Source organism: Agelaius tricolor, unplaced genomic scaffold (genome assembly GCF_023055355.1).
Source record: "Agelaius tricolor isolate 1412-34295 unplaced genomic scaffold, bAgeTri1.0.p SCAF_25, whole genome shotgun sequence".
NCBI classification, from domain to species: Eukaryota; Metazoa; Chordata; class Aves; order Passeriformes; family Icteridae; genus Agelaius; species Agelaius tricolor.
The window spans coordinates 11,097,907-11,124,152 of NW_027269285.1; the positions used below are offsets into that span (position 1 = coordinate 11,097,907).

General features: G+C 50.0%; 1 protein-coding gene across 3 annotated transcripts; it reads left to right on the forward strand.

Annotated features, from left to right (window-relative positions):
- The first annotated feature begins 3,480 nt into the window (after positions 1-3,480).
- Positions 3,481-25,182, forward strand: LOC139600061 (eosinophil peroxidase-like). Of its 3 annotated transcripts, none has more exons than XM_071447927.1 (14): positions 3,481-3,547; positions 4,845-4,919; positions 6,150-6,243; positions 7,361-7,536; positions 9,448-9,568; positions 11,991-12,120; positions 13,167-13,373; positions 14,434-14,749; positions 16,734-16,894; positions 18,310-18,556; positions 18,968-19,138; positions 21,137-21,374; positions 22,967-23,181; positions 24,332-25,182. In XM_071447927.1, the coding sequence occupies exons 2-14, from the start codon at positions 4,847-4,849 to the stop codon at positions 24,358-24,360; spliced, it is 2,178 nt and encodes a 725-aa protein (XP_071304028.1). In that variant the 5' UTR covers positions 3,481-3,547; positions 4,845-4,846; the 3' UTR covers positions 24,361-25,182. The 3 variants fall into 3 exon arrangements, with proteins under 3 accessions (XP_071304028.1, XP_071304026.1, XP_071304029.1); XM_071447925.1 differs by lacking the exon at positions 3,481-3,547 and adding an exon at positions 3,682-4,067; XM_071447928.1 differs by lacking the exons at positions 3,481-3,547; positions 7,361-7,536 and having other exon boundaries at positions 4,847-4,919.
- The last annotated feature ends 1,064 nt before the right edge of the window (positions 25,183-26,246 follow it).

Genomic DNA, 26,246 nt, shown 5'->3' on the forward strand with positions numbered 1-26,246 from the left:
TAGGCTGAAAAGCAGCTGCTGGAACATTCTGGGGTGTGCCCAGAGCCAGAGGCCCTGTGAAGCCAGTGCCTGCTTGGCTCCCTTGCTCCTGGTGCTTCCATCCTCCCCACCCAGCTGAGTCTCTGGGACCACAAGGTGCGTGTTGTGTCTCTACCTCCTGTAAATTTTGCTGGGATAGACCCAGACCCATCATTCAGCAGTCTCCCTAGTTCAGCTGGTTCCCCAACACCAGACAGGTTGTACAGCAAAGCTCAGAGAAGTCTCCATGAAAAAGATTTTAAGATTAAGAGCTTTAAGCTGTTATAGATAAACATGAAAAACTACAAGAAACAAAAAAAGGGGCAAAATAAAGATATAATCCAGATGTTCTTCTTTGCATCCTCTGCTTCTCATCGCTGTGCCACAGCCCAGGTGTGGATGGCACCTCTCTGCTTGGGGGAACTGCTGGTGGCATCAATATATTTCTGTTTCCATTCTGTTAAGTGTATAAGCAGCATGTACTCTCTGAGTGCAGGGCTTTGGTGCTTGTGTTGGTGCTCACTGGAAGGCTCAGCCAGGCCCGTGGCCTTTCCCATTCACCCTGATCTGGGAGCAGGGTCACAGTCTCCAAGGAAAGTAAACATTCAAGAGACAAAGCATCCTGCACTTCCATGGTTTCTGAAGCAGTTGGAGAACAATTTTTTTTTTTTTTTTTGAGAGCAGTTTGGTATGTTGTCTCTCAGAGGTTGATGTAGGAGTTTGTGTGTTTAACATCTTTCCCAGTGACAAAGACGCTCATAGGCACCCTGGGCAGTGTCCTGGTGACACCAAGCTGTGTTGGTGGGAGGTGCCCTCCTCACACACACTGGAGGGCAGGGACTGGGCATCCATGAAAACAATCTGGACTGCCTGGAGAGGTGGAGCTGTGCAAATCTCATGACACTTAACTAGGCCAAGTAAAAGGTCCTACATGGAGTTGGGGCACCAAGCCCAAGTACAGGCTGAGAAGAGGATGGATGGATGGATGGAAGGATGGATGGATGGATGGATGGATGGATGGATGGATGGATGGATGGATGGATGGAAGGAAAGCTGCCTTGAGAAGGACTTGGATGTACTGGTGGATGAGAAGCTCAATACAGAATCATAGAATGGCCAGGGCTGGGAGGGACATTAAGGTCATCTGGTTCCAAACGCCTGCCATGGACGTGCCCCAGCCACGTGTGTCAGAAACCCCCCATGCCCTGGGCTGATGTCCCACTCAGGGCAGAAGGGGAAGGGGAAATTCTGCCCCTCTGCCTTGCTCAGGTGAGACCCCGCCTGCAGAGCTGCCCCAGCCCTGTGGCAAACTACAAAAGGACCTGGAGCTGCTGGAACGAGTACATAGAAGACCATGGAGCTGCTCCTGGCCTGGAGCCCCTCTGCTCTGGAGTCAGGCTGGGAGAGCTGGGGGTGCTCACCTGAAGAGGAGAAGGCTCCAGGGAGAGCTCAGAGCCCCAGAGCCTGAAGGGGCTCCAGGAGAGTTGGAGAGGGACTTTAGATAGGGGTGTGGAGTGACAGGACAAGGGGGAATGGCTTCCCACTGCCAGAGGGCAGGGATGGATGGGATATTGGGGAGGAATTGTTCCCTTTGAGGAAGAAATGGCTTCCCTGGCACAGGATACCCAGAGAAGCTGTGGCAGCCCGAGCCCCAGCAGTGTCTAAGGCCAGGTTGGGCAGGGCTTGGACCAGCCTGAGATGGTCCAGCCTTTCCCTACCAAAGGCAGGGAGTAGAACAAGATGGTCTGGAAGGTCCATCCCAAGCCCAACTCTCCTGTGATTCTCTGAATTAAGTTCCTCATTGTGAAACACATTTCCCAGCACTTTCATGCACTAACTGTCCATAGCCTTTGAAACATTCTCATCCTCCTCCTCTATCTGGTGCTGATGCAGCAGGGGAGGGACTCAGAGCTTTGCAAATCCACCAGCTCTGCCCCTTTGCACAAGAGCTGTGCTGTGGTCTCTGTTGTGCAAACTGCTGGTTCTGGAGCTGCTGCTGGATCTGTTTCTGGTACTGGAGCTGGTTCTGGTGCTGGAGCTGGTGCTGAAGTTGGGACCTCAGGCAGATGTTCAGCTTCTGTGTCACACTCTGAAAGGGGTGGGCTGGAGACCTCTTGAGTCTCTTGGGTTAGGGTCACCCTGAAGGCTCGGGGTCTCATTTAAGGAAGCATTATCCCCAGGGATGCAGGCCCCACCTCTGCTCTGGGTCCTGTCCTAGCACTTCACCACTATCCTGGGTGTCTTTGTACATCTGTTGGGAATTTTCTTGGTAGTATCACTTGCCATTGCCTCTTGTCCCATCCCTGGGCACTCTGAACAGCTCTGTCTGCTCTGCAGCCCTTCCATGAGACAGTCAAAGTCAAGTGTAAGGCTTCCAGAGCCTTCTTCCCTCCAAGCTGACTAAACCCAGCTTTCTCCCGGGCTCAGGTGGATTCCCTCCAGGTTGTCAAAACCAGTCTGCAAACAGGACCACTGCAAGATTTGTAATTTGTTTTGCTGATTTTCTTTTAAGTATTAAAGGACCAGGACCATCATCAGTTCATGGCTCCACTTACAAGGAGGCAGCTTTGGGGATGGTGGATCCCAGCTTTGGGGATGGACACACCTGCAGAGTCACTGCCAGAGGCACTGCACCACCTGTACCATACTGCAGCCACTGTGGGTCCTGGGGTGTCCATGCAGGACAGTTGAGGTGAAGACCTTTATCCAACCAGCCCTGGGGAACCCTGGCAGGAACTTGGTTGCTCCCAGTCTGTGCTGCTGATCCAAAGAGTTCTGATCCATGAGGGCAAACACAACTGCCATGTGCAGTGAGGGGGAGCCGAGGAGCAGTTCCTCTGCCTCCCTGTGCACTTCCATGTTCAAACACATCCCTCACTGATCCAGCAGTATGCCCTGTCAGCATTTGTCCATCAGATGCTTTTGCTCTGGGACAGGGAGAGGGGCTTTGGCCCGTGGCAGGGGAGATGCTTTGCCAGGTGAGCTCCTGGTGCAGCAGCACTTTGGGCAGACCAGATGCTCCAGACCAGCAGTTGGAGGGTGATGCCTGTTCAAACCATCATCCCAGTGCCTTCTCCTGTGCAGGAAGAAGGAGCAGCTCTTGTGGACCCCCGGGGGATGTGGGGCAGAGCATGTCAGGAGGTGGGATGGGGAGTGCTGGGCACTGCAGGTGTCTCTGGGGGTAGATGTGAAAGCCTTGCTTTGACCTTTAAAAGCAGCAGAGAATGAAGAGCACCACGGGGGAAGGAACCTTGTCCCTGGAAGGCACCCCCAGAAGGGCTCAAGACTCCCAAACCACCTTGAAGTGGTCACATCACCTTCAAAAGTCCCGGGAAAGCTCCGGTGAAGCATCAGGCTGTGTATCCAGCTGCGAGCCTCCCGGCGGGCAGAGGGTGGGAGGTGAGGTGAGCGCTGGACTGGCCTGGCCCCCACTCCAGGGGAGTGCCCGGGGCAGCTGCTGCTGATAAGGCCGGGCCGATAAAAGCGGGCGCGGAGGGGCCGCGGGCCGGGCAGAGGCGGCGGATCGCAGGTGAGAGCCTGGCCCGGGCACCGGCGCTTTGCTCTTGTGGAGAGTTTGTTTCTCTGCCGGGGGTGGGACTGGAGAGCTGGGGCTGAGTTTGGGGCTGAGCGCTGCGGTTCCCGCTGCTTCCACCCTCGGCTGGCTCCGGGCGCGGCGGGAGCGCAGCAAGGAAGCGCCCGGAGCGCGGGGCTGCTGCTGCCCCGGGCTGCTCCACAGCGACGGGGCTGAGCCGGGCATTCCGGGCCGGCATTGAGCCGGGCATTCCGGGCCGGCATTGAGCCGGGCATTCCGGGCCGGCATTGAGCCGGGCATTCCGGGCCGCCTTTGAGCCGGGCATTCCGGGCCGCCTTTGAGCGGGGCCGTCTGGGCCGCCTTTGAGCCGGGCCGTCTGGGCCGCCTTTGAGCCGGGCATTCCGGGCTGCCTTTGAGCCGGGCCGTCTGGATGCCTTTGACGCAGCTTCACGGTGGGTGCTCAGCCCACAGCTCCTGGCTCATTCTGGGAGCTGATTGCTTGGAGCAGCCTTGGGAGGTGAGTGGGTCAGCTTTGGGAAAAACATCCCAAACATCTATTAAATAGCTATTAAATACTTCCCACTCCTTTTGCAGCCCATGTGAAAGGAACAGCTAGGTAATAAATGAATAAATTCCCATTAAAACACAAATATAAATGCCGTATTTTATAATTATGGGGATAGAGTGATACCCAGCTCATGGTTGGCTTCACTCTGGCTCTATTGAGGAACACAAACAGTTCACTCATAGTGATTTTTGTAGCAACATTCTAAATATTGAAGTATTATTTCCTTCAAATTTTTGGTGTAACTTTTAATATGAATATCCTCAATCCCAGGCTAATCAGGAATAAAGAGAATACAGTCCTTATATGTTTTTATGTGACAGTGTATGTGGCATGACTACTTGCAAGGAGGACTCTTGGAATCTAAAGGTAGAGAAACAGAGGTGTAGAGGACCTGCCGTGCTATCCTGGCTCTTTCCTCTTCCCCAGCAGCTCTCCCTTGCACTCTCTGGGTGCTGTGCTGGCAGCAGGTTCTGGTCCCTTTGTGGTGCCCCCGAAGTCCCAACCAGCACATTCCCAGTTCCCACCAGTGCTGGCAGTCCCTGCAACAGGAGGCTGCTCCTTTTCCACATGGCACTGACAGGAGCTCTGAGGCAGTGCACTCCCTCCTGGAAGCATTGCATTGGGCAGGGGATGCTCCATGAGCTCCCTTGCCATCCTACACATTGGCACGGACCTTCCTGATGCATGCATATGTTCTTGGTCGTCTTCACTTACCTTTCTTTGCAGGGATGAAGGCAGATACCTTCCTGGGGCTGCTGCTGATCCTCAGCCTGTTCCAGGCATCTGTATCCTCTTCCTACGGTATTGTCCTTCCCTCGGGGTTTGCAGATCAGGGGATTTTCTGAGGGGGAAATATCAAGTTATGTCTGGAATAGACTGTCATTCAGCAGCATAGCCCTGAAAAGGTGCCAGAAGGGGCACAGTTTGTACCTCCTGTGGCACCAATCTTGGCTCTTTCAGGTTTTTACCATTTCACATTCTGCCTGATTCCTTAAAATCAGGTAAAGGAGATCAGTTCCCAGCACTTGTCCATGCCAGGCTCATGGAACCAGGGTCTCCCTCCCTGTGCCAGCACCTGAGAGAGCTGCCAGGGCCTGTGGAGTGTAGGGATGGGGTAGTTACTCTCCCTCTTCCAGCTCTGAATCACTGCTCCAAAATATATGGAGACCTCCATCTGTTAATTTACAAGGTCAAATCCTTATGAAAAGCACATGCCTGGCTTTTCATTTGCCTCAAATGGTGGTCCAGGCAATAATTTTTCTCATCAGGATTGTCCAAGAGTTGAGCTCTGGGCTGATCTGGGAAGGTATTTAAAAGAAACTGGAGAGATTTGGGAGATATTTATCCTTTTGTTGTTGTTGCTATTCTCTGAAGTTTTTTCCTCTTTCCCAGAAACTGTAGGAAAGTGCTGTCACTCAGAGAAGCCCTCAGGGCCTGTCCCTTTCTTTTCTGTGACCCATAGCCAGCAGATGAGGGAGATGAAATTCATTTTGGGAGCTCCCCCCAGGGCAGGAAGGGGAGTAGTGAAAATGGCAGGAGGTTGCAGGAAGGACTGGGGAAAGACGTGGGGAAATCAGGCTGCTTATAGAATCAGAGAATCCCAGAATGGTTTGGGTTGGAAGGGAGTTCAGAGTTCATCCCATCCCTCCCCTCCCCACCATGGGCAGGGACACTTTTCACTATTCCAGGTTGCTCCAAGCCCCGTCCAGCCTGGCCTTGGACACTGCCAGGGGTGGGACAGCCACAGCTGCTCTGGGCACCCTGTTCAAATACTCTGCTGTGAAAGGGCAGCACAGATGGTGCCTGCACCTCTCACTATTTGCGGCCGTTTGAAGCCTCCATTGGTGGAGAGATTCTCTTCATACCCAGGAGAGACTCTCAAACTCCCCTGAGGAATATATTTACACGCAGATCTCTGGAGAGTGAGCAGCACTTGCCTCCAGCACTGCTGTGTCTCATTCCCAGGTGGAGGAGGCACAGGGATGCTCCCTGCCGGCACCCTCACCTCTGCTCCTCCCTTTCCCTGCTCAGATGTGCCGCTGGAGCTGTCGGACACGGCCCTGCTGAGCAGCGTGGCCGAGGCCCGGCAACTGGTGGATGCTGCCTACAAGCGCACACGGGAGCGGTGAGAGCCGGGCTGGGGGTGGCGTGTCCTGTGTCCCTGTCCCCTGTCCCTATCCCTATCCTGTCCCCTGTGCCTGTCCCCTGTCCCTATCCCTATCCTGTCCCCTGTCCCTGTGCCGTGTCCCTATCCCTGTCCCCTGTCCCCCATCCCCTGTTCCCTGTCCCTGTCCTCTCCTGCAGCTTCCCCCGCCTCTCCTCTTCCCCACAGCACAGGGACAGTGGGGTGGGGAGCTCCGGGAGCACAGCAGGCTCTCATCCAGCTTTTGGCTGCTCACCCTGATTTTACACCAGTCTGTCGGGTCACTGGGAGTTGTGACCTCTTCTGTCTCAGTTTTCAAAGAATTACAGAATCCTGGATTGTTTGGGTTGGTAGAGATCTTAAAGCTCATCTCTTTCCAGCCCTGCCATGGGCAGGGACACCTTCCACTATCTCAGGGTGTTCCAAGCCCCATCCAGCCTGGCCTTGGACACTTCCAACTCCTCTTGGCACCCTGTGCCAGGGCCTCCTACCTTCACAGCTGCACCTGATGGTATTTCTGGGCTCTGTTGCACCCCTCAGGGCTCTGAGCAGGAGCCCTGAGTTGAGACCATATCAGGCTCCTGCGTATTTCCAGTGATTCCCTCCAAGGGATGCAGCAAACAGCTGGATGCTGCAGTGAGGACATTTTGTGGGGCTCCCAGCCATGCTTTGGGAGTGTCCAGCTTCCTACCAGCCCATACCTGTTCTCTGCCAGCAGCCACACTCTGAATCCCCTCCCGGGCTTAGGGACTCCTCCAGCTGAGAGGAGGCTCCAGCAGCTTTAGGACAGGGTGGCCTGGAGACATCTGAGGCCTCCAGACAGTGAGAGATATTGATGATCTGGATAACAGCTGAGCGAAGTTTGGTGCCTCATGGATGTTATTTGCCTTCTGGCAGGTATAGCTGGGCAGTTTCAGGAGCTCCCTTCCTGCAAGTCTCTCTGCTGCTCTGTGGAGTGTGCTAGGAGCAGCCCTGGCCTCTTGCAGTGACTCTCTCCAGCAGTTCAGACTTAGGACATGCTGTGCCTGATGCTCAGGTGTGCAACTGCAGCATCCCTGCCCCTGATCCATTTCAGATTTTGGTTTCCTGTCCCTTGCAGCATAAAGAAGAACCTGCAGAACAATGCCTTGACCCCAGCAGAGCTCCTGAGATATTTCAAGCAGCCAGTGGGGGGGACACGAGAGGCTGTCCGGGCAGCGGATTATCTGCAGACCACCCTGAGCCTGCTCAAAGAGAGGCTGCAATGGGCTGTGAGGGGGGACTTCAATGTCACAGGTAGGATCTCCCTTTGCTGGGAGGAAGGCAGAGGAGGAGGACACAGGGCTTGGTCACTGGGGCTTGGGAGGAGTGAAGGAAAGGGGGTTGTGGTGGGCTGTGACAAATCTTTCCCATGTGGCTGCGGTGAAGCAAAGCTGAGTTATTTTTCTGTGCTCTTTTTTCATCTTAAATATTATTTGTAGGTTTTTCAGTTAGTGAAAGTGTTTTGTGCACCTACCTGGTTCCTTCTGCTGTGTGGAGGTTCAAGTTCCAATTGGTCAAAGCTTGGAAGGCTTTGGTAGATATTCTGCTGCTTCAGCAGGGAATGGGCAAACCCAGAGATGACTCCCAGCAGCTTGACCCCAAGGAGGGCAGTTCTTCAGCCAGACCTCAGACAGCACTGAAGTCACATCACAGACACGACACTGTCCAAATAGAGAATGGGGAGATGTGAGAGGACGTTTCAGCATGTGTCTGGAGGAGCAACATCCTCTGTGAGATGGAGTCAGGCAAGGCCAGGCTGCTGAGAGGAGGCAAATCAGGGCCACTGAAAGGAGCAGCTCAGGGACACACAGGGAGGACTCCTGCCATATACATATGGGGATCATGGAATGGTTTGGGTGGGAAGGGACCTTAAAGCCCCTCCAGTGCCACCCCTGCCATGGGCAGGGACACCTTCCACTGTTCCAGGCTGTTCCAAGCCTCATCTAGCCTGGCCTCAAACACTTTACCAACATTACAGTAAAGCACTGGCAGGATAAGGCACATCATGGAGTGCTTTGGCTTTGCTCTGGGACAGGATGAGTTGGAAGGTGATGGCAGAACTGGCTGTGCAAAACTCCAGCCTCTCCATCCAGGACTGATGCTCCAGTACCACTACAGAGCCCTGCGAGGGCCACCTGGCTGCCACCTCTCGCCCACCTGCCCAGTGGCTTTTTAAACCATGCTGTGACCCAGACTGTTGGTGGCAGCAGTGACCAGGAAACCTCAGAGGGCTGGGGCGTGGAGTGAGCAGCAAAAGGAAGGAGCATCTTCCCTGGGAGAGCTGGGGTTCAGCCTGGAGAAGAGAAAGCTCTGGGGAGACATTAGAGCCCCTTCCTAAAAGGGCTTATAAAAAAGAGGGAGGGACTTTTTACATGGGTAGATAGTGACAGGAAAAGAGGGAATGGTTTTAAACTAAAAGAGGAGAGATTTGGATTATGTTAGGAAGAAATTGCTGGCGGAGAGTGTGCTGAGGCCTTGGCACAGGTTGTCCAGAGAAGCTGTGGAAGTGTCCAAGGCCAGGCTGGAGCAACTTGGGAAGGTGTCCCTATCCTTCCCAAGGGAAGAGAGTTGGAGCAAGATGGTCTTTAAGGTCTCTCCAACCCAAACCATTCCATGATTCTGTGATTCTGTAAGACTTTTGTTAAACTCTGCCACTTAACTTCCCTGCAAAGGGAAATGTGCACAGCAAAACACAATGCCCTCGGTGAGCCCAGCCACAGGATGGTTCTTTTCCAGGCAGCTCCAAGCAGGGGCGACACACATTGGGAGCTGCTTCCAAGGGGAAAAACTTGTAACAGCCCCTAGGATAGCTGTGACTGCATTTTATGGTGGATAAAAAGGGAGAGGAGAGGAGAGGAGAGGAGAGGAGAGGAGAGGAGAGGAGAGGAGAGGAGAGGAGAGGAGTGCCAATACTAGAAAACCATTCTGTTGCTGTATGAGCCTAACATGTGATTATAAATAAGATTTGACCATAGCTTTGCTGGGTGTGATGCTTTCCAAACCAGTAAAATTATCTGCTGCTCAAAGAACATCCTTGGCATGTCTTCGAGAAGGAAGAATTAAATGACAGCACACTGCGGTTGTGCAGATGGTACTAGGTACAGGAAAACCTTTGCAGTGCCAGTGTGTTCCTGCGTGTTTTTTTTCTCCCTTATTCCTTGCCAGACTTGCTGACTCCAGCTCAGGTGGAGGTGATTTTCAAGGCCACTGGTTGTGACCAGCAGGATAAGAAAATAAATTGTGCATCTTCTGGCTACAGAACCATTAGTGGAGAGTGCAACAACAGGTGAGGGGCTGTGTCAGCAGGAGGGTGGGTGGATGGATGGATGGATGGATGGATGGATGGATGGATGGATGGATGGATGGGACAGGAGGAGAAGAAATGGACTCAAGTTGCACCAGGGGAGGCTAGGGTTGGACATCAAGAGGAATTTCTTCCTGGAAAGGGTGGTCAGGTATTGGAATTGCCCAGGGGGCTGGTGGAGTCCCCATTCCTGGAGGTGTCCAAGGAAGGACTGCATGTGGCACTCAGTGATCTGGGCTGGTGGTTAACCTAAATTTAGGTTAACCTAAATAGATGGATGTCGAGCATCCTCCATAAGTAGAACTAGACCCACTTCTCCAGGGAAGATTCGCACAGGCACCTTGTTTTAGAATTTCACACTCTAGTATTTCCTAGTAATGTGTGGAGCTGTTAATTCCACTCCTGTTCGGAAGGTTCCTGGTGTTGTACCTGAACCAGCTCTTTGCCAAAACAGGAGAAGCTCCATGTTGGGGACAGACTCTTTGTCTGGCCCTGCCCCTTGGCAGGGTCTCCAAGGGTTTCCTGACCTAAATCCATACTGGGCATGATCTAGCCATCTCTTTGCCCCACACTGTGTGGGAGGAAATCTGGGCATATAGGCTGGGAGAGAACCTCCTGCACCTCCCATGGCTGGAATGGGGAATGTGGGGGACATGGAAAATTGCTGAGCATGGGGTGTTTTATAGGGACAGTTCAGAAACATTCCCAACAGAGCTGGGAAGCTCCTGGGAGCAGCTGAGGCAGAGGAAGGATCTCAGCCGGCTCTTCCTGCTCCAGGGTTCTTTAGCCTTCAGAGGATTGTATAAGAACAAAGGAGAGACCTTCCTGCCTCCTTCCACTTCGGGGGGGGGGATGTGGGCTCTGGGATAAGGACGGGTCCATTACACCTGATCCAGACCTGAGGGGAAGGTGGGCTCAGCTGTGCTTTGTTTCTCCACTGCCTGGGGCAGTGCTACACCCCCTGTGGGTGAGAGGCCACCACAGAACACACTTTGGCCATGCACTCCAAAGAAAGTACATTAGTACTCTGATTAAGGATTAATGGTGTATTTGTCCTGGTTTAGAGCAAATTTGGGAGCGAACCTCCAAAGGGGTTCCTCTAGAAAGCAGATTCAAGCTGCCCCTCTCCCAGCCAGTTCGGGAAAATATTTCCTTGGAGAAAAGTGGAAAAAACCTTAATTTAACAGGCAAAGCATTCACCAGCACAAAAAAACAAACAAACAAAAAAAACCCCACAAAACCAAAAACAACAACAACAAAAAAAACAAACCAAAAAAACCCCAACAAAACAAACAAACAAACAAAAAACAAAAACCAAAAAAAACCAAAAACAAAAAAAAAAACCCAAAAAAACCCCCAAAAACCCCAAAGAAAACCTAAACCCAATATTAAACAATAAAACCCCTTGCTGCTCCAAAAGAGATGACAAACTGAGAAAGTCCCCTCCCCGGGGTGCAGTTCAGCTCACACAGGCTCTTATCAGTCCCTCCGGTGCTGGAAATGTTGCGGGCCAGGCCTGGCCTAGGGGACCACAGGTGCTAGCTGCCGGTGCTCTTCTGGGTGTTCAGTCCAGGGCAGGTTTAAATAGTTCTAAAGAAAAAGAAAAATTACAGACCAGAGAACTTCTCTGCCTCAGCTGGCTAAAAACTGACTAAAAAGCAAAGGAGTGCTCTGTCCCGCTGTCTCTCTGTGCTGCAGACCACACAGTCCAGGAGCAGGAACGTGGAGGAGTGAGTGCAGTGTCTGAAAACAAACTGCTGCTTCTTCTCTCCCCACCACTTTGCTCTCAGAACCAATCTTAAAGTGCAAAACTTATTTCTGGGCTAAACAGATTAATGGGGATACGAGCATCATAAAGCCACTCTAGGACATCTAATCAAACTACAATCATAGAGTCACAGAATTGTTTGTGTTAGAAGTGATTTTGAAAATGTTTAAAAGTCATCTAGTCCAACCCCCTGCAGTGGGCAGGGACTCTTCATTAATGACCTTCAAAAAATCACCCAGCACAATAACCTCACAGTCCAAATCTCCCAATTTATGTTCAAGACCATAGGTAATTCCATTCAAAGGCTCCTCCCCTTTTCCATGGTGTTCAGCTTCCAACTTTGTTTTCCAGCCACAGTCCAAGGGCCTTTTTTCAGGCTGGATGATATCAGGGGCACCTGAGTTCTTGCCTGGGAGAAACTGAGAGTTGGGGCAGGTTATTAAAGGTCTTTTCCAACCTAAACAATTCTATGATTGTTGTTGTTGTTATTAATCCTGAGGTTTACTGATAGCATCAAACCTACAGAGCTGCAGCAGTTCCCCAACCATGGCATGCTCTCATTCCAAGGTCCATGTTTCTCCATATCTACAAGCTCTTGGCTCCAACTGTTTGCTGTTTTTCCATTGCCTCTGACAGGAGGAACCCATCCCTAGGAGCTTCCAACAGAGCCCTGGCCAGGTGGCTGCCAGCAGAATATGAGGATGGCGTGTCCGTGCCCCGCGGGTGGACGGAAGGAAAGCGTTTCTCTGGATTCCCCCTTCCACTGGTAAAGTTTGTAACAGTCTCAGAACACAGTGTCAGGCCTAGGGATTGTCAGTTCTAGGACAGAGTGCAGGCACCAAAGTGCTCATCCACTACCTGGAATTGTGGATCAGGTTAAAGGGGCTTAGATTCACCAGCTGCAGGGTGATGGTCTGAGAATATCCAGGGGGATCTATTAGGAATGCTTTCTAAGTCCCATGTTTTCAGGAAAAGCAAAGGAAAATTAATCAGATTGCTGCAGAATCACAGGAGGAATACAGAATTACACAATATGTTCTTTTAAATTGAGTGCATTTAAGCCAAATTATTTTACTTACCTTTTTTTATTTGGTCTGTGGCAGATGTTTCTGAAAAGCAATTATGTCAGAGGATAAAGTGAGCCAGGGAATCCCCAGAACAAAAAATGTATGACCAGAAATGCTATGTGGGGGTCCCTGGGTGGGTGAAGTGCAGGGGTTGTGGGTCTCATGGCACCTGGATGTGATCAGGGACACTGTAAGGTGGCTTTTGGTCACTTGAGCTTGGTGCAACAGCTCTGATGAGGAGGAGCTGGGGTTGTGTTCATGGATTTCTTGTACTTCCTAACCTTCCTCCACAGCACTGTGTCCACTTTTTCTGTAGTAATACATGGAGGTGGGAGAACTGTGATTGCTGAGTAAGGGATGAGAAGGGAGGAGGACTTCAAGATAATTTTCAGAAATTCCCTGGGGCTATTTTTTCTACACTTCTATTAAAAAAAAAAAAAAAAAGATATTTTAAAATTTGTTTTGTCTCCCTTTCCCTGGCTTGCTTAGCCATTTCCCCAAGTCCATCAAGGGACAGTCTTGGCCTGGAGGTTCAGAATCCTGCCTAGAGTCAGAGTCAGAGCAGCATTGTGCTCATCGAAGGGCACTTGGTGATGGTGACACATTCCTGCACAGACAGATTTGGGGTTTTTTGTCTGCAAAGCACAAGAAGTGTCCTGGGAATTTCTGCTGATGACCCTGCAGCTGGGTGCACCCATTCACACATGTCATTTCCCACCAATGTGTTCTGCCTCTACCCCTGCAGGTCCGACAAGTGTCCAACGAGATTGTCCGGTTCCCCCCGGAGCTGCTGCGGATGGACCAGCAGAGATCCCTCATGTTCATGCAGTGGGGCCAGTTTATTGACCACGACCTGGATTTCAGCCCAGAAACCCCAGCCAGAGTCCCCTTCAGTGGTGGGACAGACTGTGACACCAGCTGTGCCAAGGAGCCTCCCTGCTTTCCCATCCAGGTACAGGCAGCCTCCTTCTTCCAGGGGAGGAAGGGAGAGGGCATCTGCTTTCCAATCAGATGTTGGTGGCTCTCACGCTCCTTGGCCGTGCTGAGATCCCACAATTCCTCCACGGCCAAGGAGCCCCACCACTGAAGGGGACTCTGGCTTTGCCAGGTTTCCAGGCATTTGGCCATCTCCCTCAGCAATGTGGTTTTTCTTTGGAGCTGTTGTGCAAAGGTAGCACAGGTGATGCCAGGGAAACAGGAAATGTCACAGACAGACACTGGGGAGTGTCAATACCCCAGAAAATCCACGGGACTTCAGTGTTCTTTGCATGGGACAAGGGAGTGCTGAGATCTCCCAGCAGTTCCTGTGGCATTATCAGAAGTCACATCCTGGTCCCTGCTCCAGCAGATCACAGAATCACAGAAGCATTGGGGTTGGAAAAGCCCTCTAGGATCATCCAGTCCAAGCTGTGCCTCACCCCCACCTTGTCCTCAGCCCACAGCACCGAGTGCCACGTCCAGGACTTCCTTGGACTACTCCAGGGATGGGCACTCCAAACCTCCCTGGGCACGCCCTGGGAGGTGCCTGACCACCCTTTCCATGGGGAAATTCCTCCTGATGTCCACTCTGGCCCAGCCTGAGGCTGTTCCCTCTGCTCCTGTCCCTGTTCCCTGGGAGCAGAGCCCGACCTGCCCGGCTGTCCCCTCTTGTCAGGAGTTGTGCAGACCCACAAGGGCCCCCCTGAGCTTCTTTTTCACCAAATCATGTCGATGTCCCTCCTGCAGCCCTGCTCTCCCACCTTAGAAGTTCTGCAACAGCTCTGGCTTCTACATGTCCTCCTAATTCCTCTCAAGGAAAACTGTGATGGGATGAAACATCACTGAGTGTTTCCCTGACATACATTTGAGAGTGCTGGAAGGAAGGGTCACAAATACTGGATGACAATTCTCTGTGGTGTAGATATGGAGATAAGAAAACTGAGCGTTAAAGATGCAATCAAATATATTTATCTTCAGGGGAAAGACTTTAGGAATCCATAGGACTCATGAATTTTCCTTTTCTCCATCTGCAGATCCCACCCAACGATCCCCGAATCACCAACAGGAGGGATTGCCTCCCTTTCTTCCGCTCGGCTGCGGCCTGCCCGCGGGGCCGGGCGGTGAGGGAGCAGATCAACGCGCTCACCTCCTTCCTGGACGGCAGCGTCGTGTACGGCAGCGAGGCCGCCGTGGCCGAGCGGCTGCGGGACCGCGGCAGCCAGAGGGGCCTCCTGGCTGTGAACCACAACTTCACCGACAGGGGCAGGGCGTACATGCCTTTCGGTCCCATGAGGAAGGAGCCCTGCCTCAAGGCCAGCGGGGCAGCTCGAATCCCTTGTTTTCTTGCAGGTGAGTTGGGTGCTTGCACCCCAAACCTGGAATCTGGGAGGCAATTCCACCATCTCCAGCTCACTTCTTTAGTTATTTGTTTTTCTCATTTAAATAGAAAATGGAATGGAGCAAATCATGAAAGACTGAGACAGGCTGTGCTAGGTAGGAGGGTCTTCACCCTCTCCAAGTCTTGTTTGTGAGGATAAACCTGGAGTGAAGGTGTCTCATCCATGCTCAGCAGCTCTGGTGTAGGGCCCAGAGTGCCCAAGCAGGCACAGCAATGGCAGCCTGGCCTGGAGGCAATGGCTGGTCTGTACTTGTCCTTCCATGGCTGTCTCCATCCCAGCAGGTTGGGAACAGATGTGCAACTACTGTGCTGGGCCACAGCAGGAAACATTTGCATGTCCCTGCTGCACTTTGAGAGGAGCTCGGATCCCAGCTGGAATGAGGATGAGGCCAATACCAGACCAAGATGGCCTTTTAAGGTGTGTTCCCACCACTGTGAAGGCTGAGGGAGTACTGGGAGTACTTTCCACAAGTCTGTGGGACCCCAGAGAGGGATGCTTCTGATATACCTCATGAATTAGTGTCTCCATGGCCTATTTTTTTTGGAGAGCAGGACTTCTCAACTGACTCTTGCTGGCTCTGGCCACACCAGGATGCTTGTGGCAGTGCTGGAGAAAGTTTCAGGGCACAACAGATCTCATCAGCTGTGGAGCTGCTTTCTATTCCCTTGGCCCCTTTCATATCTGGCCAAAGTTCCTCTGAACATCCCCGTGGTCCTTGGAATCCATCAGCTCTCTCCTTTAAAGCTCATGGTGTTTCACTCTCCCTCCAGGCTCCCACAGCATTCCACCTGTCCCACATGTTGTTCCATGTGTTCACCTGCTCCCCCAGTTCTGTGCAGGTCTCTCCTTGGTGAGGACCATGCAGGACCTGTGGCCAAAGGCAGGTGCTCAGTGAGAAGCAGAGTGGGCAGGAGCATCAGATACTTCCCAGGAGGGGCTTCTGGCCCCTGCAGACTCTCAGCAAGGAACAGTTCCTGTTCCATGGCTGGAACAGATCCATCAGTTCATTTATGGGAAAGTTTATCAGTTCAGGCTGCATCGGAAGCGCCTTTGAAAATTCAGTGTCTTATTTGTGACTTTTCCGGTCCCTGAGAACTGGGAGAGCCCATGTGCAGTTGCCTCCCAGGGCTCAATGTTTCCTCCCAGAGCTCTGTTGGAAGCTCTGGCTGGATGCATTCTGCTCAGGGAAACCTCACAGTGCTGCATTTGTTCCTCCTTCCGCAGTCCCTCACAGGCAGCCTTTGAGAGTGGATGAAAAGGGCTCTGTGCCAAGTGCAGGAGCAAATGCCTCCATTTGCTGTGGGACAAGGGGACTAAATACGACATATTTACTTTTCTCTGAGTGCTTGCCTATGCTCTCATCACCTGCTTGCTCTTGCGTTTCCTGCCCCAGATGTTTGAAGAAAGATTTGATATTTTATTGTGATGCTGTTTGTTTTTTATTCCTCCAAGTTGACTCATTTTGCTTTTCCTTTTATTCCCCAGAGAGCCTGTTTGTGACTGTCACCTTGCTTTGGCCACAGTTTCAGCTGGTTTGAAGGAGACCTGCTGAGTTTCAGAGCTTCCTTGGCCATCTTGACTTCCCTCTGCCCATTTGCATTTCTCTCTCGAGCTGTGAGACCAAACATCTCTGATATGGGAGCCTGGAGAACACCTACTTGTATTTAACTTTTTAAGTTAATGCTCCCAGCCCTTCACTGAAACTTTCCCCACCTCTCTGTTATTCTCAGCACACCCAGGACAGGACCTGGCTTTTGTTGCCTCAGCAGAAATTCAGCTTTTGCCTGGTGCTGTCCGATCTTCGGTTTCCCTCTCCTCCTCTGTGTTTCTTACCCACTTTCTTCACAACACAAATATTGAGACATCTAAAAATTCCTCTGTGTGTGCTTCCCAATGTGACTTTCCCATTCCAGTGTCATGTGTGCCTCTCCCAGGTGACACCCGTGCCAGTGAGATGCTGGAGCTGGCCTGCATGCACACTCTCTTCATGCGAGAGCACAACCGCCTGGCTGGAAAGCTGAAGAGCCTCAATCCCCACTGGAATGATGAGAGGCTCTACCAGGAGGCACGAAAGATCCTGGGAGCCATGATCCAGGTACTAGCCATCATCCCACCTGTCCTGGCTCTGCCTGCAGTCTCACAGGGTTCACATGTTAGATTTTGCTAGTGCAGGGTGACCAAAGGGTGCAGGATTTGGGGAAAGAATTTGGTGAGAGGACCAAATTCTTTCCTCTAGCCCCTTTTGACCAAAGCAAAATCACACAGAGATACCTTAAATGACAATCCCAGAGGGGCCTCCTGAATATATACCTCTACTGTTAAATTTACAAAGTGCTTGATGAGGTTTTTAATGGCACATTTTTGTATGAGGAACAGACAGAAAAGTCAGAGGAAAAGCTTTTCTAACTGGTGTTTTGTACCTGATAAAAATGGTCCTGGAAATTTGGAATAAAATTCCTCGGGTTGTGAATCCCTTCCTCTCAATGATTCCCTGCCTATGGCAGGGAATGATCTTAAAGGTCCTTTCCAACCCAGACCATTCTGGGATTCTATGAAGAAGCCCCCTGTGCTGGCGGAGCCAATCATGGTGTCTCCTTGGGACAGGGCTGCACCCTTTGACCACCCCACACAATCTTAACTAGCTTGACACACTACCCCAGCCTTGACCCTGAATGGGATCCTGGGGTCACACAAGCACCTCTGTGCTTGGGAGAGCCCTCCCAAAGTCTCTTGTCCAGCCTCCAGTTTTGAGCAGGAATGGCCTCAAAGCTAGATGAGGTTTTACAGCTGGCAGGAAAGCCTGGATCCTATGAGAGAAAGGGACATGAGGTTTCCAAAGGCACTGCACCTCCTTTGAAGCCTGTCTTCTGAGCTGGTTTAACAAAAATAAAAAGCAGGAACATCAAAATGTTTATATTTTTATGCTGTCCATTTAAAAGTTATTGTATTGTTGAAAAAACGTGTTGGGCAAGGCAAACATTCAAAGGATTGTCCAAAAAGCATCATCTCCATCATTGTGTTTACATCAATGGTTTCGTCTTCATGTGGTATTCAGACAATTAATCAATTTTCTCCTACTGACACAGAATTTTTCTTTTTTAAATTATATTGTGCTGCCTCCTCAATATCCCAGAGAGACAAGAGGGCAGGACTGGAAATCTCTGCTGTGGGAGGACTCAGGGAGCTGCCCGTGGGTGGTGCTACCCCCCGTTATCTGCCGATGTTATCTTTGCTATCTGAAGCACGAAGGGTGCAGTTCTGCCTGCCTAATGGGAGTGGTGTGGTTACAAGGAGCCAATATTGGGGAGGATTTGGCAGGCTTTTATCTTCACAAAATCACAGAACCAATTAGATTAGAAAAGACTTCTGAGATCATTGAGTCCAACCTATTATTATGTTGCTCTGACCTGCCAGAGTGTTGTGGCAGAGAGAACATGAAAATTATCTTTTCTTCCACAGAAGCTGATGGCCAAAACATTAACCGTTCACCCTTTCCTTGTTTCCCCCTAGATCATAACTTACAGGGACTACCTGCCTCTCCTGTTGGGATGCAGGTTCCACAGGCTCATTCCTCGCTACCGGGGCTACAATGAGTCTGTGGATCCTCGGATATCCAATGTCTTCACCTTGGCTTTTCGCTTTGCTCATGCCTCAGTCCCACCAACTGTTGGCCGCTTAGATGAATATTACAGACCCATAACTCCTGAAATTCAGCTCAGAACCTCCTTCTTTGCTGTCTGGAGAATCATTCAAGAAGGTAAATCCTTTTCTGCAGTGTGGGTTTATTTCATTTGTCCTTTTTGTCTTCTCTGGATGAACTCCTGCTTCGCCCAAATTTAAAAGTGTTTTGTGTTCAATGTATTAAATGGCCTTTACTACCAGCCGGAGCTGTCCCAACAGAGCTGTCCCCTGTAGATGAGGGCAGCCCATCATGTTCCAAAGTGGTCTGATTGCTTCATTGCTGTGGCCTCGAAGAACATTATTCAAAGTATTTTCTTCTTAATCCTTTAAGTGCAGGGAAATTGATTCTCATGTAGTAGCTTATAATTAAATATGAGCTGTGCTCACCTGTCTGGGGCCTCTTAGCCACACACTGTCCTCTCTGCACTGCTCCCATGTCTCTGCTTCAGGTGGAATTGATCCCAGTTTCCCTGTGCCACCTCTACAGGTGGGATTGATCCCTATCTCCGGAGCCTCATGGCCAACCAGGCCAAGCTGATGACGCAGCAGCAGATGGTGGTGGGCGAGCTCCGGGACCGGCTCTTTGAGCAGGTTGAGAGGATTGGGTTTGATTTAGCTGCACTCAACATGCAGCGCAGCCGAGATCATGGCCTTCCAGGTAAGTCAGCTGTGGGAGCAGAGCTTACAAAGAAAAACAAGTGGAAATCAGGCATTTTTGTGATTAAACATTGAGAAGCTTCTCCAGCCCATGCTTGGCTGAAATTACTCAGGAGTTGGATTCAGTGATCCTTATGTATCTCTCCCAATGCAGGATATTCAGTGATTCTCTGATCTTTCCAAAACTTTTTCCTTGTTTCTGAATCACCACAGGTAAGTGGGTGGAGGTTGAGCACTGAAAGCAAAGCCTGGCTGAAGCTGCATGAGAGACGTGGAGGCAGAACACAGGGCATTACACAGATCAGAGCTTGGTGTTCAGTGATTGACTTGTTTCTATTGTCCAAGTGAAAAAAAAAAGGTAAAATAGTTCAGCAACAAATTTGCAGGAATGGAATTAGGGCTGTAAGTCCCCTGTGACTTCTCTGCAACCACTTGTAGGGTTCAGCCCAGCCACGCATGACTGGAAGGAGCAGTTTCCAATATGAAAAGAAAATCTCATCATAATTTCTTTACTAAATCTGTGTCCCAGAGAAAAAAACAACCAAGCATGTCAGAACCACTCTCAGAGCTCTTCAAGGTGCAAAACCAGTGTAATGGCATTGCAAGATGGTCTTGAGAAATAGATTGTTGATAGCACTTCAGAGCTGGCTCCTGAGTGGGTCCTTGCACAACAGTGTCATTATGCTGAGGTAAGAGCCCAGAGCTGCTGTGTAAGCAACATCCTGAGAGATGTGATAGGGCTCCTGTTTGAAACTGTGATGAAAACTGAGCTGGATCCATGGGTTTTAAGCCCAGTCAGAGGCTTTGCAGTACATCCAGAGGTATCATCAGCTCACAGGATTGCTCTGCCTTGGCCACAACATAAGGTTGTGATTTTTCCATGCTTTATTGAGGAACACCATCATGCAGACCTGATCAGAACCACAAATTCTGGGTTTCCAGACCTGACATGGTGGGAGTGACATGTATTTCTAGTGAATTTGGGCTTAGCCTTAGGTCTCAACCCACCTATGAGTGCTTTACTCCTTTATATTAGACATCCACGAAGGTGGTGATGGCATAACAAGGTCAAAACCCCTCCCTAATTAATTTTCTGATTAAGCAAATTCTCAGTGTTGTGGAGTTGTTTGATAGTAGTGTCATCTAGGCACCATATGCTGTGTCTTTTGCTCCCAATGTTCCCAATGCTGTTTTTAGACATAAGACAGTAGGTTTGGAATGGATATCAGGAAAAAAATTTCCTGTCAGGTTGGTGAGGCCCTGGCACAGGTTGCCCAGAGAAGCTGTGGCTGCTCCATTCCTGCAAGTCCTCAAGGCCAGGCTGAACAGGGCTTGGAGCACCCTGGGATAGTGGAAGGTGTCCCTGCTCATGGCAGTGGGTGGAATGAGATGAACTTTATTATCCCTTCCAATCCAAATTGTTCCATGATTCGATGACATCCTGCTTACAGCAGAGGTGTTTGCTGCAGCATCATCTCATATCCTCCACCCAGATGCAGAATTATGCACCAGTTGTGGCTCAGTGGATTTTTGGCTGTTTACAGTCCAGAAAAATTAGTCCAGCTGGCAAAGTCTGGTGGCCGAAGTAACTTGGGCTGTGTGGAGTGGGTGGCTTGTCCCCATGGCTGGACAGGGACCAGCTGTGGAGAAGGACTTGGTCATTCTCCTGTTGTACAGAGAGAGGGGCCATCAACATCTTGTCCAGGTTCTCTTTCAGTGAAGTCAGCGTCAGTTGCATCCCTGCTGAGTGGAGGTGGATGGTGGTGGTACAGCTCCCACCTGCAAATACATGGCTCTCCAAAAACAGGCAGGGGGAGCTGGCTCTGGAGGAGTGGGAAGACAGTAGCATTAACAGAAATATAGAAGAATGTTTTAAACATTTTCGTGCCTTACTGGTGTCCCAGCTTTGGGAAGGAGAGGGAAAAATCTTTCTGGGGGGTGAGGGGGGGGGGGGTAGTGCATCACTGTGCTATCTGCTCTGACATTCAACTACTTGCAGGTTACAACTCCTGGAGAAAATTCTGTGGGCTCTCACAGCCCTCTGGAGTGAAGTCACTTGGGCATGTGTTGAGGAATCAGAACCTGGCAAGGAAATTCCTGAAGCTCTATGGGACACCAAAGAATATTGACATCTGGATTGGGGCCCTTGCAGAGCCCTTTGTGAAAGGAGGCCGAGTGGGGCCTCTCATGGCCTGTCTCGTTGGCACCCAGTTCAGGAACATTCGTGATGGGGACAGGTAAGAGGAGAGCTGGGTATCCCAACCCCAGAGCACAGGCAGTCTGGAGTTTATGCAGATTTCTTCACGCAGATATGAAAACTACTCCAGTTGTTTGTTGCTTTTTTTTTAATACTCCTTCAAAAGTTTCATTCTCTTTGTAGTCATGTTCTTATTCCCTGTCTGATGGTTGAGATCCTAGGCTGACATCTCTTCCCAGCAAAGTGATATCTCACTATTTCTTCTTCCCTCCCCCAGTTCTGAACCGGAACCCTCAGCTCTGACATGTGGCAGTGTTTGATCTTTGCTTGTGATGGATGTGGTGGGTTGGGGTTTTCTTGTCAGCCAAAATCACTTCAGCAGTGCTGAGGTTTCAACACACTTGATCTCCTCCTCCTCCCCCTCCTCCTTGAGGTTGCTCAGGGGCTTCAAGTACAGCAGTGAGTTACATTCCCCATTTTAAGCTGGAATTCTGAAGCAAGATCCCTGTACCTGCCAGCAATATTGCCTGAAAATGGGATCACAACCCATGTTTCTGGGAAACACTTCTGTTGAGAAAGACTTAGTATGAGCTCAAACTCCAGGATGAGGAGCTTAGGGTCAAATAGTCTGTTGCACATCTAGAAGTCCTGTTCTTATGGCAGGAAACAAGCCCTTTTCTAAAAAATTGAATAATTACAGGGCTTGTTCCAACATGGCACTCATTTGGCTGTGACCACAGCCTGTGAAAACTTTCCTATTTGAAAGAGGGTTCCCGTGCCTTATCTGAGGACAATTAATTCAATTGCAGCTTTGTTACCTATTCATGGCCAAAAGAAAAGCAAGGTAATTGTGGGAATCTTTAAAATCAGAGGGGTTTGGGAAAACTGCAAAAGTCGGGCCTCAGAGACAGCAGAACTGTCATTGGAGCTAAGCCGTAGTCATAGGATTTGTCAGCAGAAAAATTATATAAGAAGTAGAAAAGTAAGGACAAACAGAACAATGGTCTGTGTATTAACGCTTGGATAGAATAACTCATTAAACCACAGCAAAGTATATCTAGCCAGATGCTAGGAAGTTCTAAGCTTAATAATGGAGCTCTGTGCAATGTATCTTAAGGCTTACAAGCAGGTCTTTTATTTGAAAGAAGCGAGCATTGTTTTAACAAAAGGTATATGTGCTTCTAGTGATTGGATAGAACTACTGTCAATATGCTTTTGCTTTGTGGGATTGGTCAAAAAACTTTTCAAGTAAGTTGTAACCTTAAGTTCTTTGTCTGCTGCTGGAGATGTGAGCTGATGGCATCTTCCCATTGTCATAACCGTGTAATGAGACTGATGCTGGAAAACACAACAACTTGAGACTCTGTCCCCAGCAGCCCCGCCCCTTTTGTGATTTGTACACAGACCCCAGCCGGTGATAAATGGTGCCTGTGTGAGCATTGAACTCACGACCTTCCAATTGTGAGACTGACAATTATCCAATTGTCAAGTCAGGGCTCTTGATTTAAATAATAGAAATTCAAATTTGTTCTTGGCAGAAGAAATTAGTGTTAATGGGAATTAATATTGTGGGAGTCATCAATGTGAAGAAGGCAGAAGGCAAAAATCTGTTGTGTCTTCTTTCTCCTTCAGGTTTTGGTGGCAGAACCCTGGGGTTTTCACTCCTCGCCAGCGCTGTTCACTGGCCAAAATCTCCTTGTCACGAATAATATGTGACAATACCCACATCACTAAAGTATCAAGGAATATCTTCCAGGCTAACAGATACCCCCATGGCTTTGTGAGCTGCAGTCAGATCCCAAAGCTGGACCTCAGACCCTGGAAGTCAAAGAGCACCGAGGAGCAAGGTAGGATCTGCGAACTGCAGCAGGTCATGCCTGCAGACACCTGTGAAAGCCAGACCCTGGGGTTTAAAACTGAGCTCCCTAACATGGAGCTGGACCTCTGTGCCAGGTACAGCTTTAGATGCTCCAGTTCACCAGGTGTACTTAGAGTGGCTCCTACAAAATGCAGATTTTTTGGCAGAGCAAGCCAAGTGCCCTATTCTGAGATTTTTTTCTAACAAGGAAAGGCTGAGGGAGCTGGGGCTGCTCAGCCTGGAGAGGAGCCCCAGCTGAGAGGGGCCCTCAGCCCTGGGTGTCCCTGTGTGCAGGGAGGGGCAGAGCAGGGCCCGGGCTCGGCTCCAGGCCCAGCAGTGGCACCAGAGCCACGGGCAGGCCCTGAGCCCAGAGCTGCCCCTGCCCAGGAGGCACAACTTCTGCCCTGGGCAGTGCCCAGCCCTGAGCAGGCTGCCCAGGGAGGGGCTGGAGTCTCCCTCAGCGGGGATCCTGCAGAGCCCTGTGCACACAATGCTGTGCCCTGTGCTCTGGGATGGCCCTGCCTGAGCAGGGAGGTGCCACCAGGGACCCTCTGGGCCCTCTTCCAGCCTGAACCATTCTGGAATTCTGGGATTTTTTTCTGATTAATAGACTTTCCATTTAGTTCTTCACTATTGATGCCAGGGTTTACTCCATGGGAAACAATGCCCAGACTGGGAAGGGTGCTCTCTCTGTCTGTCTGTCAAGATGCTGTTTGTCAGCACATCCTTGTAAGGCCAAAAGCAACTCAGCATTTGAAAATTAATTCCCAGTCTATGGAAGGGTTTCTGGTTTTGATCTCTGCTTGTACAGTTGTCACCTATTTTTACACTATTTCTCTCACCTGCCTTTAAGATTTGTAAAATTCTTAAGATCTAACTCCTTCCAAAATGCTCCCTGAAATCCCTGGGAAGTAGATGTAGGAAAGAGTGGCTCTCCCTGGAGAAGTGCAAGCTGTTCCAGTGTATTTTCCAAACAAAACATCCTTGCTTTCCCCTGACAGTCCAGTCCTGCCACACTCTCATAATACCAAGTTTTGATCCCTCCTTTCCAGCCTAACCTGTGGAAACAAATCCCACAAGGTATCAGGGAGATATGTCAGGTTCTTATCTATTAACACAATGCTTTTTATCTCCTCTAGAAAAAGATTCTGGTGACTTTAAATGCTGAATGTTGAGGATTTCCCAGATGTCCAGACTTGGGAAGCTGCCGGGGTGGATTATTAATTTTTACTGTGTTTATGCTTTCACTGCCTGCAGTGTTTGGGCATGGTTCTGTCATTTGCTCAGCTTGATTTGCATGAAGCCTGAAGTGGGATGCAACCCAGGAATAAAAGAACTTAATGAAGAGATATCCCAGATCTGTGAAATCACTCAGTATCACAAAGCCAAGTGAAATGAGTTGTCCAGAGGCTGATCCCAAGTCACGCCAGCTGCTGGCTTAGGCCATGGAACCACACAATCCTTCACCGGGATTTACCATCAAACACATTTTGGACCTTTCTTTTAAAATTTTCAACCCCCAAAGAATGATCAAGGCATTGGAATAACAGTAGATTTTTGTTCTTCAATTTTTTTGTTTGAAAGAAATAAATTCATCAATTTTCAGAGAAAATGTACTAATGGTAGAATGCCTCTGACAGAAGAAGAAATAGCTGTCCTGCACCCCAAACACACTGTCCTAAAATCCCCTGTGTCAGGTTTTGCTCCAATATAGAAGGAAGAAATTTGCCACATGGGTGAGATTTTTCTCACTATTATTTTCCATAGTCCAGAATGCCCAAAAAATCCTCTGATGTGACAGAAACCTGTGACAAATTATTCCTGAGGCCTGGCATGAGCCAGAGTGACTCAGCACTAACCTGTAGAGCTGGTGGGATGTGGCCCGGCAAAGATAAAAACAATCTGAACATACAAGAAAGTAGTAACTATTCTGGTTTCAATCCAGCTTTTCCCCTCTTCCTGAAAGGGATCAAACCCACTTTCTCCTTCCTCTGTAGTCTGCTATATTCCTGTTATTGCTTAATAAATTGCAATTTTGGGCTGAGGCCAAAATGTTCTTTGCATTTCATAAAAGGTGCAGCAACCATACGTGAGTGGAGGATGGTGGTAGGTTTTCTGTGGGAATATTGGGAAAGGGCAGTTCCAGAAGCTGTGTGTTGTTAATGAAAGAAGGTATTTCTTGCTGAAGCCTCTGACCCCAACTCCTGTGTGAAAGTCAGCACTGATAGGTGGGAGGTATTGACTGGGGTGTCCCAGTCTCTCCAGCTCTGGTTTGCCACTCCTGGTTGTCTAATTGTGGCATAGCCGTGTGTCTGCTCAGCCCATCTGGGACAGAGTATCATTCATTACCTGTCAAATTCAGCAGTTCCCCTCTCGGGGAGAATGTGACTGGCTCAAAAGCACCCGCAACCCCTCTGTGTGCACTGAGCACAGACAGTGGGTTTTTTCTTTCTAGCCAAGTTGAAATCTGGACAATTTGACTTAGTTATCAACTTGATCAAACATATGCAATGCTGGTATAGCAACATGGGGACTATCCACAGGGTGCCTGGCATGTGCCTGCCTTGGCCAGTGGAGCTCCTGAGGTGGGGGCTGCCTCCTGTAGGAGCTGGGATGGGATGGTTTGCCTTGATCAACCTCTGCTGCTGGTTTCAGAAGGGCATCTCTCCCTCCCAGCTCTGTTGAGGCCTCATTCACTTTCTTTCCCACCAGCAGCCGCCCCCAGCTGGATGTCCATCCCAAGTTCATCCTGTCAGGTCCTTCTCCCAATGCCAACTACATTTTTCCTCAGTGGATGCCCACCAAGGTGGTCAGTGGGGTGCAGAGACAGGCTGAGAAAGCTGGATCTGCTCAGTCTGAAGAATGAGAGTGGTTTATGTCTCTCTAAGAGACATTATTTTCTGTCAGACCTGTCTCAATACCAGAGAAATCTTGATGAGCCAGAACACCTTTTCTTGTAAAACCTCTTCTCTTGTCATTACAAGCACTTCCAGCCATGCCTTTGCTCATAAATTGGTCTCTGAAAGGAATCTGTGCCTTGTAAAACTGAGGGTT